A 15,743-nucleotide genomic window follows, 5' to 3' on the forward strand; every position below is an offset into this window, starting at 1 on the left:
TCAAAGAAGAGCAAAATAAATAGAAAGACAAACCATATTCACAAATTGGAAGATTCAACAGAATACAGATGTAAATTCTCCCTAAACTGATATACAGATTTAACACAATTCCCATCAAATTCCCCAGCAAGAGTTTTTTTTGTAAATCTAGACAAGATTTTTCTGAAATTTACATGGAAAGGCAAAAGAACAAAACAATTTTTTAAAAGGAATAAATTGGTAGGGATAAGTTTACCCAATTTTAAAATTACTATATAGCTATAGTAATAACAACTGTGTGGTACTGACAAACGGACAGACACATTGAACAATGGAACAGAATAGAGAACCCAGAAATAGACCCACACAAATAAAGTCCAACTGATTTTTGACAAAGGTGCAAAAGCAATTCAATTGAAGAAAAATAGCCTTTTCAATAAATGGTGCTGGAGCAACTGGACATCCATAGGCAAGAAAAAATAAACCTCAACTTAAGTCTCACACCTCACAAAGATATCACAAAATGATCACAGACTTAAATAGAAACAATAAAACTGCAACATTTTTTAGAAAAAAACACTGGAGAGAATTTTCAGAATCCTGGGCTAGGCAGAGTTCTTATCCTTAACACCAAAAGTATGACCCATAAAAGGAAAACTGTGATAAATTGGACTTCATCAAAATGGAAATATTTTGCTCTGCAAAAGGTCTTGTTAACAGAATGAAAATGCAGTCTACAGAGTGGGAGAAAATATTTGCAAACCACACATCCAACAAAGGACAGCTATCTAGAACATAAAAAGAACTCACGAAACTAAACAGTGGGGAAAAAACTAAATGATCTAATCAGAAAATAGACAAAAGACATTTCACTGAAGCAGATATACAGATGGCAAATAAGCATGAAAAGATGTTCAATGTCATTAGCCATTAGGGAAATGCAAATTAAAATCACAACAAGATACTACAACATATTAATCACAATGGCTAAAATAAAAAAACAGTGACAATACCAAATGCTATTGAGGATGAATATCATTCATACATTGCTAGCAGAAATGAAAAATGGTAAGCCACTCTGGAAAACAGTTTGTCATTTCTTTGAAAGTGAACTAAACATAAAACTACCATATGACCCATATGTTCACTATAAAGCCTATATACAAATGCTCATAGCAGCTTTATTTATAATAGCCAAACGAAATAATCCTGATGTCTTTTAATGTGTGAATTGTTAAACAAACTGTGGTACATCTACACTAGGAGTACAACTCAGCAATACAAACGGAATGAAATATTAATACATACAACAACCTGCAAGAATCTCTGGAGAATTATGCTGAATGAAAAAAGCCAATCCAAGAACATTATATGCTGCATTATTCCATTTATGCAACACTCTTGAAATGACTTAATTATAGAAATGGAAAACAGATTAGTCACTGCCAGAAATTAAGGAAAGGGTGGGAACAGGATGGAAGAGGGTGTAGCTATAAACGGGCTACATGAGGAATTCTTGTGGTGATGGAATGTTCTGGATCTTGATTGGGTAAATGTCGTACTGGTTGTGATACTGTATCAGAGTTTTGCAAGAAGTCACCCCTGGGGTAACCAACCAAAGGATCTCTCTGAATTCATTCCTACAACCGCATGTTAATCTTAATTATCTCGAAATTACATTTTTAATATAAAAAGTCAAGGACGCTTTACTTTCAAAGCAGAAAGCTTTGGGTCAGCAGACTATTGAAATGGCATTACATCCTCAACCCCAATGAAACTTTGAGATTAATTCTAAGTTCTGTAAAGTGTACTTTATGAACTCTCAAAAATTACCTGTTAATTTTATCTACATATACACAAATATTATAATTTAACTAAAATAATCTAACAGAATTATTTTTGCATCCCAGCATCTAAAAGGCAATAAATAGAGATGAATTACGTTACCTAGTGAGTTCCAGTTTAATCTCTTATATCCAGACCCGAACACTCTCACTAACTCCTGGGAATGATCCTTAAGAAGAACAGATTCCGCCTCATTTAATGTCCCCACAAGCATGTGATAATGATCCAACATGTGCTGTATGCCTTCTGTGTACCTGCACAAAGTCAATGGCACAAGGGGCATACAAGTAAGTTCACAAAAAGCTTAAAAGCCTTATGGACGGGTTACAAAAGACCACTAGCCAACTACAACTCTGCAAATCAAGAGATTCGCAGATAAATTTCTGTTTTAAACAATGCCACTCTTCTCATTAACTTTCTTTTTTTTGGAAAATATGGTCCTTTTCATTTTAAAATGTTACTGATGTTAACATGATGGTTTTACTGTGGTCATTTTAAATGAATTAATAAACACATATTTTAAACATTTCTAGGTTTTTATTTCTGGTATGGTAAATATCAATAGTTATAAAACTAGAACAAAAGCTTTGGTGTGGGGAATCCTCAATGACTTTTAGGAGTGTAAGGTGTCCCAAGACCAAAACATTTACTGCTGATTTAACAGGAGAATATTTTTACCTAAGAAATTTGTCCTCCTGTAATGCAACATTTCTTGCTAATTCAGGGACGGTGAATCCCAGCTGTTCCAAGTACTTTGCCTCATTAATAATCTCTCTGAGAGCAGGGGAAAAATTGATTGCAAAAATAGTCCCCTTGTCAGAGCTGGCGGTCTCATCAGTAATGGCCGATGTCTGTAGAAGAAACATTTCATAAGTACGGGAAATCAGTGCAAGAAGCTATCGGATCCATACGAACCAAGCTAAAGTGAATTTGAAAAGATAAAGGCAGGGCCCTTAATGCCTTAACATACTGGGGAACTGGCAACCTGCACTGGGGCCAGCTAAAATACATGCTTTGTTAGGCAAATAGAATTTATAAAGAATCTAAATTAGTTGCCAATATTTAAAAAGTGGGCAACTCCCCCCTACGTGGGACCTGACTCCCAGGGGTGTAAATCTCCCTGGCAACACAGGATATGACTCCCGGGGATGAATCTGGACCTGGCATTGTGGGATTGAGAACATCTTCTTGACCAAAAGGGGGATGCGAAATGAAACAAAATGGAGATTCACTGGCTGAGAGATTTCAAATGGAGTCGAGTGGTCACTCTGGTGGGCATTCTTACACACTATTCAGATAGCACTTTTTAGGTTTTAATATACTGGAATAGCTAGAAGTAAATACCTGAAACTACCAAACTCCAACCCAGTAGCCTTGACTCTTAAAGACAATTGTATAACAGTGTAGCTTACAATGGGTGACAGTGTGACTGTGAAAACCCTATGGATTGCACTCCCTTTATCCAGTGTATGGATGGATGAGTAGAAAAATGGGGACAAAACCTAAATGAAAAATAGGGTGGGAACAGGGGGGTGATCTGTGTGTTTTATTTTTTTTTTTTTTTATTTTTATTCTGATTCTGATTCTATCTGGTGTAAGAAAAATGTTCAAAAATAGATTGGGGTGATGAATGTACAACTATAAGATGGTACTATGAACAGTTGATTGTACACTATGGATGATTGTATGGTATGTGAATATTTCTCAATAAAACTGAATTTAAAAAAAAAAGATGCTAAGAGAGCACAGAGGAAGGAAGGCTTAAATGACAGAGTATCTCAGAAGAGAGATGGTAGAAGGCAAATCTCAGCAGAAGGAACAACACATGCAAATAAAAAATTCCAGAATTAAAAAACAAAAAAAGTGGGCAAATTCTTCCCTTGAAAAAAATGGAAAATCTTACAGAATGTGGCAGGAATAGGCTGGAGGTGAGAAACAGCTGTCTCTTCTGATGGGCTATGAGCAGCCCAGTTCCCCATAAATGCCATCTGGCCTTCTCTAATCATGTTGATACCTGCTTCAGAATTTCAGACACCAAAGACCTAAAACTGCCAGGCCCAACTCTTTCCTCCCTAACAGCTAATATTACTGAGCATTTATTATGTGCCAGGCTCAGTGCTAAGTAGAAGGATGAATCATCAAAATGGCACATTTTTGAAAAAGTCAAAAGTGGTCAACTGTCAGCTAACTGATCTGGTTCTACTGATCCTTCATGTGTTTGTGTCATCTGATCCAACCCATGTTAATAAACGGGGAAACAGGCTCAGGGTTAAGCCAGGGGCCAAAGAAGTAAGCAGCTGTGCTGGGTTCCAGCCTGTGTTCCTAACCGTTGTGCTGACTCTATACTCTTTCCTTTCTGGCTCTCCTCTTCTCCTTAGTCAACCCCTACCCTTTCATGTGTTTGATTTGGGAAATATCAATCAACATCTTGAATGAGGGTCAACGAAATCAAACCTCCAGAAAAAGACAGATGCCATCACCAGGGAAGAGGGTCCAGAAGTACGTACCTTGGTAAGCAGACTCTTCTTCATCAGGGTTGGGAGGATTTGTTCTGTTGTCTCTTTCCAGTGCTCATACTTTGTATCTTCATAATCCTTCATTCTCCTACCCACTTCCAAGTACTTTTGTTTTACCTACCAAAAATTCAAGCAAATGCCATTTCGTCCTTGGAAATAACATTTTCCCATTCTCTTAAAATAATCTGTTAACACATTTTGTAGGACCCGTTTGAGATGGTAGGACTTGAAATCTAGACTGTATAGCAGGTATCAGCAAAGGGCGGTCCAGATTTGGATTTGGTGTGGCCCATGAACTGAGAATGGCTTTTTTTTTTTAATTATTTTAAAACATCAGAAGAGCAGTAATGCTTTGTGACACATGAAAATTACATGAAATGCAAATGTTAGCATCCAGAAATAAAGTTTTATTACCACACAGCCATGTCCGTTCATTGACATATTATCTGTAGCTGCCTTCTTGCTACAATGGCAGAGTTGAGTAGTTGCAAGAGACTGTATGACCCAGAAAGCCTAAAATAATAAAGTTTTTAAAGAAAAAACTTTGTTGACCCCTGCTATACAGCACACAAAAATCCATGGGTTGGGGAAGGAGGATGTATTTATCATCAAAAAGGTAGTAGTCATCCTCCCAAGAAGATGAAGTATAGGGAGAAGCCCACATGACTGCCAGGTGGAAGATGTCATACATATTAAGATGCTAAAGACAAAGAACATAAAAGGTGCTTTTAAATATAAGCCCTAACCCAAGGATCACAGGACAGGCCCTCTAAATCACAGACATGGATCTAAAATCGAGCTGCCACTCACACAGCCAACTCAACATAGTCTACTCCAGAATAAGCAGCCTCTCAGATTTAAAGCTTTTCCTGGGCAGTAACAGGGAGGCCTACCCTGTCCAGAATTAAAACATGAGATAAATTAGGGAACAGTTTCAACAAAAGTGACATACTTCCCTTCCTCGCTCACTGTCCAGTATCCCCTCCACTTCTTGAAATCTGAGGATGGTTTGCTTAATCCGGTAGAACAGAGAACGTTCCCAGTATATTGCACCTGCAACCGGAGGGTGATTCTTATACAGGGGTGGGCTGTCAAGGTTCTGAACAAAGATTTTATTGACTATGTCAACCTGAAAAGCAACCAAACATATTCTGTAAGTGATAAACATCACTGTGTTATCCAAGAAAGATGTAATTTGCGATGTGCATCTTTGAAGAAATGAAAATTGGAATGTTAGGAAATATTCTGATATAAAATAGTGTTTTTCCTACTTACCATTTACCCCTTTTTATTGTACTCTCCAGTAATTTTGTCTTTCATTTAACATATGTGATGCTCCAAATTGCCTTATAATTTCAGGCCATGCATAGTGTATATGTGTTTTGCTGAATTATTAGAAATCCTGCAATCTGCCCTAGATATGATCAGTGGTCAGGCCTACATTTCTGCACCCTCATCTTGATAACAAGGTGTAGGAGGCAGAATAACAGCCCCCAGAGATGGTCACATACCAATCCCCAGAACCTGTGAATACTTTATGTTACCTGACAAAGGGGAGTGAAGGCTGCAGATGGACATAAGGTTGATAATCAGGAGACCTTAAAATAGAGTTGGTGAAAATCACATGGATTCTTAAAAAGTAGGAGGCAGAAGAGAAGATCAGATGATGTAATGTGAGAAAGACTCCACCAGCCATTTCTGGATTTGAAGATGGAGGAAGCAGCTATGGACCAAGGAAGGCAGGCAGCCTGCAGAAGCTGGAAAAGGCCAGGAAATGGATTTCCCCACCCACCCCAGAGCCTGCAGAAAGGAATGCAGTCCTGCTGACACACTGATCTAAGCCCAGTGAGACCTATGTCAGACGTCTGACCTCCAGAACTGTAAGATAACATTTGTGCTGCTTTAAGCCACAGAGTTCGTGCTTATTTGTCACAGCAGCCACAGAAAAATGATTCATTAGGAGATCACTCTAGCAATTTATTTTATAATTGATCTAGTTTTTTATGCTCATGTTTTATCTTCTGAATAAATAATAAGCATTTTTCTGTCTCTCCCACTAGATACTGATTTCTTTCAAAGTAAAATCTGTGTTGTATTCATTTCTACCTCTGTGCCTAACACAGTGTCTAGAATATACAGGCTCTGGACAAATGTTTCTCAGTTAATAAATAAATACACATTGACCTTCGCATACAATTAACTTCAGCTACTAATGTTATTACTGTGAGCAGGGTCCTTCATAATGTGAGAAAATTAATATTGTACTTGATAAATTATTACTGAATTTCTCCACCAAGTAAACAAGCCCACTTCGTTTTGATAGCCTATATTACATAATTTGGGAAAATTCCATAGTTTCCCTGGGTTTAGATAAGAAAGAGATGATAAATGACTCAAGTGTTCACATTTTGCCAAGTATATTTTTACTATATAGGTAGCTATCGATTTTTCAATTACCTCTTTACAATACTGTGCAAGAATATCATTAAATTTCATCATCATTTGTCGATTAATAGCCTCCCGTGAACGAATATGCTTAAATTTCAAAAGCATGTCAAATGCTGCTTCAGCTGATCGAAGTGTCTTAAATGATTCATCAATAAAATTTTTTGCTTCTCTCTCAATGACCTGCCAAAAAAAAGAAAAAGGTCAAGAAATCATCCTTTATGCCCATGCAATTATCCTGAAAAAAAAAAAAGAAATGAGCAAAAACCAAATCAGTGTCTTGCAGATTGCTCACTAATAGAAGCTGGTGTCCCGTTACGAGGGGGCAAGTTGATTCCATTTGTTTTCTTCTTTCTCTCTCCAACCAGAATAAAATGACAGAAAAGAATTTTTTTTAGGTATTCACTTTCCTCAAAAAGTTAAACATAGAATTACCATATGATCCAACTATCCCATTCTTAGGTCGATAGCCCAAGAGAATTGAACTCAGGGACTCAAATAGATGCTTGCACATCAATATTCACAGCAGCATTATTCACAATAGCCAAAAGATGGAAACAGGCCAAGTGTCCATTGACAGATGAACGGATTAAAAAAAAATATGGTTATGTCCACACAATGTAAAATTACTATTCAACCATCAGAAGGAATGAAGTTCTGATATATGTTATAACATGAATGAACCTTGAAAACATGCTAAGTAAGAGAAGACACAAAAGAACAAATATTATGATTCCACTTACATGAAACAGCTCTAATAGGTAAATGTATTGAGATAAAAAGTAGATTAGAGGTAACCAGGGGATAGAGGAGGGGTGAATAGTGAGATGTGCTTAATGGGCACAGAGTTTCTGTTTGGGGTGACGGAAAAGTTTTGGAAATAAACAGTGATGATGGTTGCAGAACATTGTAAATGTAATTATTGTTACTGAATTGCACACTTAAAAATGGTTTAACAATAAAAAGATAAAACAACCCAATTTAAAAATGGCAAAAGACTTGAATAAACATTTTTCCAAAGAAAATATACAAATGGTCAATAAGCACATGAAAAAATGTTCAACATAATTAACCATTAGGAAAATGCAAATCAAAACCATAATGAGATACCATTTCATGCCCACTAGAATGGCTAATATTTTAAAAATGGAAAATAACATGTGGAGAGGATGTGGAGAAACAGGAACACTCGTTCACTGTTGGTGGGAATGTAAAATGGTGCAGCCTCTGTGCAAAACAGTTTGGAAGTTCCTAAGAAAATTAAGTATAGAATTGTCATATAATCCAGCAATCCCAATTCTAGATATATAACCAAAAGATGGAACGCAGGGACTCAAACAGACATTTGCACATCAATATTCACAGTGGCATTATTCACAATTGCCAAAAGATGGAAGCAACTCAAGTATCCATCAGCAGATGAAAGGATAAACAAAATGTACTAAACACATATGATGGAATATTATTCAGCCCGAAAAAGGAATGAAGTTCTGATATATGTGACAACATGGATGAACCCTGAAGGCATCATGTTGAGTAAAATAAGCCAGACAAAAAAGGAAAAATATTGCATGGTCTAACTAATATGAAATAATTAGAATATACAAATTCATAGAGTCAGAAACTAGAATACTGGTTACTAAAGGCTGGGTGGGGGTAGGAAAGGGGAGTTAATGTTTAATTGGCACAGAGATTATGTTTGGGATGATAGAAAAGTTTTGGTAATGGTGATGGAGGTAGCACAACATTGTGAATGTAATTAATACCCCTTAATCGTATATTTGAAAGTGGTTAAAATGGGAAATTTGTATATATGTCACCAGAATAAAAATTTTTTAAAACCATGGAACTGGACAACACAAACAACAAACCTTAATGCAAACTATGGACTATAATTAATGGTATAACTGTAATAATATTGTTTCATCAACTGTAACAAAAGTATGGCCCTAATGCAAAGTGTTAAAAATATGGAAAATTGTGTATGGGGGGGTATATGAGAATACTGTACTTTCTACATGATTTTTCTGTAAATCTACAACTTCTCTACTTTAAAAAAAAGGGGTTGAAATGACAAATTTTATGGTATATATATTTTACCACAATAATGCTTTTTAAAAAGTATTAACTGATATAAACAAAATGGAAGAAGAGATAGCTCATGAATTTTTGGAAGAAGGAGAATAACTTTAGGGAAGGCAGAGAGTTACAACCTAATGTTTTCAGTGAGGGGGAGGGAGGTACCGGCCTGCTCCTCCCAGAAATCTCTGAGAGGTGGCACATTTGAAGGCACCCAGTACCTAGGAGGTGGGAGGGAGGCAAGGGGCTAAACAGCAGAAAGGTTTGTTGAAAATCTGCAAACAGCTCACAGCTTCTCCACCCTGTCTAGCCAGGACACTATGCATCCTCTATCCCCCTTCCCACCCTCTTCTGTAAAAGTCTGGTGAGCTGGTTCTAGAAAATGAAATCAGAATGGCATCAGACCACTAATAACACTGGAAGTTAGAAATCAATGAAGAATGCCTTCAAATTTCTGAAGAAAATGGTTTTTTTAGAACTTGAATTCTATTAAGTATTAGGCCAGAATTTCTGCATACAAGGACTCAAATAAGACAGACATCCCATGAAACCTTTCTAAGGAAGCTATTAGAAAATGTGTTCCCACACAACAAAGGAGTAAACAAGGAAAGAGGAAAATGTGATCTAGAAAGCAGAGGATTCATCACAGATGAGAGACAACAGGAAGTCCTAGGGCAACTGATTACACAACGGCCTAAAGAACAAACCATCCACTTCCGGAAGATGGTGGTTAGGAGAGATGGCAAAAAAACACCTTCATAAAAAATACTAGATAAAAGCCAGAAAGTGACCCAGAACACCAGTTCCAGCAATGCACCAGCTGGACAAGGTCTGCTAAATCCCCAGTGAGGTGATTTCACTTGGTGAAACCGAGAGTCTGTGTTCTGAAATTAATGAGTAAGCCTGCTGAGTATCTGACAGCCATGCTGCAGTATGGGGAAACCGTGGCTTGGCATTTGGAGTCGGACTAGTTCTTTTTGAAAAAACCCAAAAGCAGCTGCAGATAATGGCAGCGAGAACCGCACAGTGAAGCGTGGCAGGAACAGGCTATGCGAATGCCTCAATATCTGGTGTGGATGACAGCCCTTTGCACACCTGCTGCTGTCTCGGAGAGAGGCAGGCAGAGGTGAGCCAAAACGGGAAAAAAACCACACCCCTTACAACCATCCTCCTGGCAGGCTGGGAACGCTCCTTCCCAGCACCGGTGCCACAGCCCAGAGCCACGCCAAAAAAAACCCAGTGTGACAGGAAGTGTCTCCAGCATCATGTGCACACACAATATCAGGTGTGGACAAATAGCCTTTCACGCACCCACAGCTAACTGTTCCAGAGCTAGGAAGGCGGAGCTGTGCGTAAAGGGGGAAACTGACATGTACCATACAGCCATCCTTTCAGCAGGCTGGGAACACCCCTACACTGCCTGGAGGCCCAGAACTTCCCTTGAGGGATGGTGCGCACTTGTGACATAACACAGCCTTCCCTCAGCACAGGCCCTGGGAGGGCACGGCTTGGAAGAGGGACCCACTTGGAAATCCCAGGGACCATACGCCAATACCAAGGATTTGTGGGTCAGTGGCAGAGACAATCTGTGGTGAGACTGAACTGAAGGTTTAGACTCTTGCAACAACCTTAAATCTTCAGGAACACCTGGGAGGTTCGATTATTAAAGCTGTCCTCCCTCCCTAACCGCTCAGACACACACCCACATTCAGGGCAGACAACACCAACAACATAACCAAACTTGGTGCACCAATTGGACCCCACAAGAATCAGACCCCTACACTCTAAAAAGACAAAGTTGGGGAGAACTGGCTTGAGCAGGCACCACCTGCTAGTTAGTTAGAGAAAGTGTATGCCACCAAGCTGTAGATGTGACAATTTAGAGATGAGACTTTGAATTAGCCTACATATCCTAAAAGAACCCTATCAAGTTAAGCAAATGCCAAGAGGCCAAAAACAACAGAAACTTTTAAAGCATATGAAAAAAACAGATGGTATGGATAACCCAAACCCAAACACCCAAATCAAAAGATCAGAGGAGACGCAGTACTTGGAGCAATTAATCAAAGAACTAAAGACAAGCAACAAGAGCATGGCACAGGATATAAAGGACATGAAGAAGACCCCAGAAGAGCATAAAGAAGAAATTGCAAGAATAAATAAAAAAGTAGATGATCTTATGGAAATGAAAGAAACTGTTGACCACATTAAAAAGATTCTGGATACTCACAGTACAAGACTAGAGGAAAATGAACAATGAATCAGCAACCTCAAGGACCACGGAACAGAAAATGAAAGAACAAAAGAAAGAATGGGGAAAAAAATTGAAAAAATCGAAATGGACCTCAGGGATATGACAGATAAAATAAAATGTCCAAATATAAGACTCATTGGTATCCCAGAAGGGGAAGAGAAGGGTAAAGGTCTAGAAAGAGTATTCAAAGAAATTGTTGGGGAAAACTTCCCCAACCTTCTACACAATATAAATACACAAAGCATAAATGCCCAGCGAACTCCAAATAGAATAAATCCAAATAAACCCACCCTAAGACATACTCTGATCAGACTGTCAAATACTGAAGAGAAGGAGCAAGTTCTGAAAGCAGCAAGAGAAAAGCAATTCACCACATACAAAGGAAACAGTGTAAGACTAAGTAGTGACTACTCAGCGGCCACCATGGAGGCGAGAAGGCAGTGGCATGACATATTTAAAACTCTGAGAGAGAAAAACTGCCAACCAATAATTCTTTATCCAGCAAAGCTCTCCTTCAAATTTGAGGTAGAGCTTAAATTTTTCACAGACAAACAAATGCTGAGAGATTTTGCTAGTAAAAGACCTGCCCTACTTCAGATACTAAAGGGAGCCCTACCGACAGAGAAACAAAGAAAGGAGAGAGAGAGATAGAGAATTTTAACAGACATATATAGAATATTACATCCCAGGTCACTGGGACACACATTCTTCTTCAGTATCACGGATCTTTCTCCAGAATGGACCGTATGCTGGGACATAAAAACAAGCCTCAATTAAAAAAAAATGAATTTGTTCAAAGTACATTCTCTGACCACAATGGAATACAAATAGAAGTCAATAACCATCAGAGACGTGGAGAATTCACAAACACCTGGAGGATAAAAATGAAGCAGAGATGAAAATATTCCCAGATAATCAAAAGCTGAGGGACTTCATCACCAGTAATCAGTCCTATAAGAAGTGCTAAAGGGAGTTGAGCAGGCTGAAAGGAAGGGACACTAAACAATTGACTGAAACAACATGAAGAAATAGATTTCCAGTAAAGATCATATGGTAAATATAAATACCAATACTACCATATTTTTGATTTATAACTCCACTATTTACTTCCTACAGGATCTAAAATACTTAAACTGTAATGATAAATCAGTGGTTTTGGACTCAATGTAAAATAGGTAATTTTAGGCAAGAACTACATAAAGGTGGGGGAATGATGGAGTATAGGAACATTGTTTATGTGTCATATTGAAGTTAAGTTGGTATCAAAGAAAAACAAGACTGTTATAGATTTAAGATGTTAAATTTAAGCCCCATGGTAAACACAAAGAAAGTATCAGAGAATACGACCATAAAGATGAAAAGTAGAGTAGGGGTTCTGAGAAGCGGGGGAAGGGGCAATACGGAGTTAAGAAATGAGAGTAGGGTTTCTGTTTGGGGTGAAGGGAAACTTCTAGAAATGGATGATGGGAAGGTGATAGCATTGCAACATTCTAAATGTGAGTAATCCCACTAATGGAATGCTAGGGAGGGGGTGGAATGGGAAGATTTAGGCTATATATATGTTTCCACAATTGAAAAAAAAAAAAAGAAAAAGACAGTCTAAATAGATGACAATTAAATGCCAAGGATGATCCTGGATGGGATCTGAGGATGGAAGAGAGGAAGCTCAAAGGGACACAGATGGGACACAAGGAAAAAAAAAAAAAAGGAAATACAGAATGTAAGCTTCATATCAGTGTTGAATTTCTTGAACTAAGTGCTTAGCTGCACTTAATGAGATTGCATAAAAGAATGTACTTGTCCATGGGAAAGGTACATGTGAATTATATTGTTTGTTCAAATATACGTGCAGCTTGCTCTCATATGTTCAGAGGACAGAGCAATAGATGATGGATGATAGACAGGGAGGGAGGGAGGGAGGGGGAGAGGGAGGGAAAGAAAGAAATGGTGGTGTGACAGGATGTTAACGGTGGTGGATCGGGGTATCAGGGGCGGGGGGTCAGGGTATGATGGAGTTCTATGTATGGGGTTTGTACTGTTTTTGCAACTGTTCCTATAAGATTGAATTTATTTCAAAATAAAATTTATTAAATTAAAAAAAAAGAATTATCTGACTAAATGACTTGGATGAACATTAAATTTAAAATTAAACGACACTTAAAATAGAAGCTGAGAATGAGTTAAATACAATTCAGGAGATGTTTATATAAGCAAGTAGAACTCTCAGTCGCCACATAAAAAGATGCTTTGGGGTTATAGAAGTAATTATTTAAGACACAAAATGAGAATACTAGTGACAGTGCTTCCCATGGTGACTGAAAAGGGAGTGTGATGGGCTGCCCCATCCGTGCTCTGCAGATGTAACCTGATTCTCAGCTACAGGTTCTCTTTGACACCTCAGGCCATGGATCCCTATCTCACCTCCCCGTACCATGCTGCTCCCCAGAACAAGCCAGTCTATGCTGGGGCCAGAAAAGTCTTTCTAAACTATCGTTCTGATTATATCAGCCCATTGGTCAACAACCTTCATGGCTCCCTCCTGCCACTAAGTTAAGACCCACTACTCACCCTGGCACTCCAGGTCCTCTCCAGTGTACACCCCACCCACCCTTCTAGCTGTACGTCCCGCTACTCTGTTCTCTACTTACACCAAGCCCTTCCACTTGCCCCTCCTCAGACACACCTTCCTTTTTTGCCTCCGTCTGTGCTGTTCCTACCGTCTGAAATACCCTTCACCGTCTCAGCCCCCACGCTTACCCCCACTCCCACTTGTCCAAAGCCTCCCCAATCCCAAAGGTTGCTTCCAGTTCACTGCTTTCCATGAACCCAACCCCTGACAAAACACATCTTTCTTCTCAAAAACCCATATGGCACTTTGTGGTTCTCTTACCACATTTAGTTTATTTTACCTTCATTCATAGGTGGGTGAATTTATATTAAATGAAACAAACTGTATAAATGCTACTGAGTCTAGTTCAATTTAATCTTCTCACACTCAGGGAGTGTGAGAAAGGATGGAGGAGATAAGTAAAGAACATTCACTTTCACCTTACATGCTTCTGTTCTGTTTCAGTTTTTTACAAATAGGCAGGAATAACTTTTGTGATTTTTAAAAAAATCTAAGCATAACTAAATAACCCAACAACTTTAACATGGGGAAACACATGGTGTCAGCTTCCAAAATCAAACCAATGAATGTGCTACTTGCCAGAACTTCAATCTTGAAGTCGTCCATCACATACTTCCAGTCCTGGGAGGACTTGATGTTGAAGGGGTCAAAGGTCAAGTTTTCCATGGGGTTGACCAGGCTGTCCACCCTGCACAGGACATCGTCAATACGCTTGGGATCCCCAGTAACTGCCTTTAGCTCTGGACCAAATATGCTGTAAAATTCCTCCATGACCTGTCCAATCAAACCAAACACAGAGGGTTGCCTTTCAGTTTTCTCACACGCATTGTAACTACTGATGGGTCTCATGTCTAGACCGACGATGGCGAGAACACGTCCCATAGACTCCCTCCTTCTAACCCCTAGCCTTTTCGTAGTGTGGCCAGTACAGGGTGGATACATCCCAGATGCCCTAATGCAGCCTACGAGGTCTGCACATTTGAGCGCCTGCCTGTTTCTCACCTCTTCCCATCCACTTTCCCCCGCCTTTTCACAGCCACCCTCAATGGAAGATCGTTTCCTTTGAAATTCTGTCACAACACACTTTTGAGGCCCTGGACGTGCCAGAGCCCCTTCTTGAACAGCTGATTATATCCATATCCCAACAACTCCCCACAATCCAGCTCTCACATTCCAGGATCACTAGCTTCCCATCCTAATCATCCCTGGGCCAGGTACTGAACAATTAGGGACAGCCTCTATGCCCCAGAGCTCATAAAATTATTCAAATTAGCCAATCCACCAGGAGCACCCCATCCCCCAAAAAAACCTAGCTAAGTCCACCTCGTCTGCCAGACCTAAGCCGCCTCCTCCAGCTCCAGCTTGCTGTAACCCTTTCCCCAGGGGCAATCCCTTTGCAGCCCAGTGGGCACCCTTCTCTTGTTTGGTGCTCTAAGTAACAAAGGCTTCTGCCTTTCATCAATCCAAGGGTCTTTGTGTTTTGTCCCACCATCCAAAGAACCTATCACTGTACCTACTATCTTACAATTATAAAAATCCCAGCCCTCATTCAGTTCCATGCTCCTCTCTGTCTCGGGACCTTTGTACTTCCAGTTTGAAATGCCTGGTTAACTCCTGACATCATTAAACATCACTTTTTCATGTCCAACCCCTCTAGACAGGTCAACCCCCCTGATTCAACTTTCCAGAGCACCCTCAACTGTTCTTTCCATGGAATCTAGCCCAACCACAGTTCTGCATTTCTGTGATTATTTGTCTACCATCTTTTCCTCCCCTTGACTGTTAGCCCCATTCAGTCAAGGGCTACATGTGTTTTTGCCAGGGCCAGCTTCATAGGCATGTGACCTGTATGGACACAGAGGGCCCCATGCTCAGAGGGAACTCAAGCTTGGTATAATGCTCTGCTAGCACCATCTTGAACTTCTTAATAGTTGTGTCTTTAGACTTGTGATTTGTAAATGACATCTCATAAGCAAATGGAACATGCATGTGAGCA

The 15,743-nt window shown here is 39.3% G+C and overlaps 1 protein-coding gene across 8 annotated transcripts in view; it reads right to left on the reverse strand.

Moving 5' to 3' along the window:
* The window catches only part of DNAH10 (dynein axonemal heavy chain 10), a 183,860-nt gene that overhangs the window by 134,594 nt on the left and 33,523 nt on the right, over positions 1–15,743 (reverse strand). For 7 of the 8 annotated variants that reach the window (XR_005213945.1, XM_037816529.1, XM_037816528.1 and 4 more), the window contains exons 11-16: positions 14,327–14,521; positions 6,798–6,968; positions 5,293–5,469; positions 4,332–4,457; positions 2,503–2,675; positions 1,927–2,078 (exon numbers count right to left, since the gene is read on the reverse strand). Coding sequence is in view for 7 of the 8 variants with exons in the window: in XM_037816529.1 (XP_037672457.1) it covers positions 1,927–2,078; positions 2,503–2,675; positions 4,332–4,457; positions 5,293–5,469; positions 6,798–6,968; positions 14,327–14,521 (994 nt within the window). In the remaining variant the exon portion in view is untranslated. Of the gene's footprint in view, positions 1–1,926; positions 2,079–2,502; positions 2,676–4,331; positions 4,458–5,292; positions 5,470–6,797; positions 6,969–14,326; positions 14,522–15,743 lie in introns of those variants that run through there. The other variant, XM_037816532.1, reaches the window with a different exon arrangement.

The sequence above is a fragment of the Choloepus didactylus genome, chromosome 23, assembly GCF_015220235.1.
Source record: "Choloepus didactylus isolate mChoDid1 chromosome 23, mChoDid1.pri, whole genome shotgun sequence".
NCBI classification, from domain to species: Eukaryota; Metazoa; Chordata; class Mammalia; order Pilosa; family Megalonychidae; genus Choloepus; species Choloepus didactylus.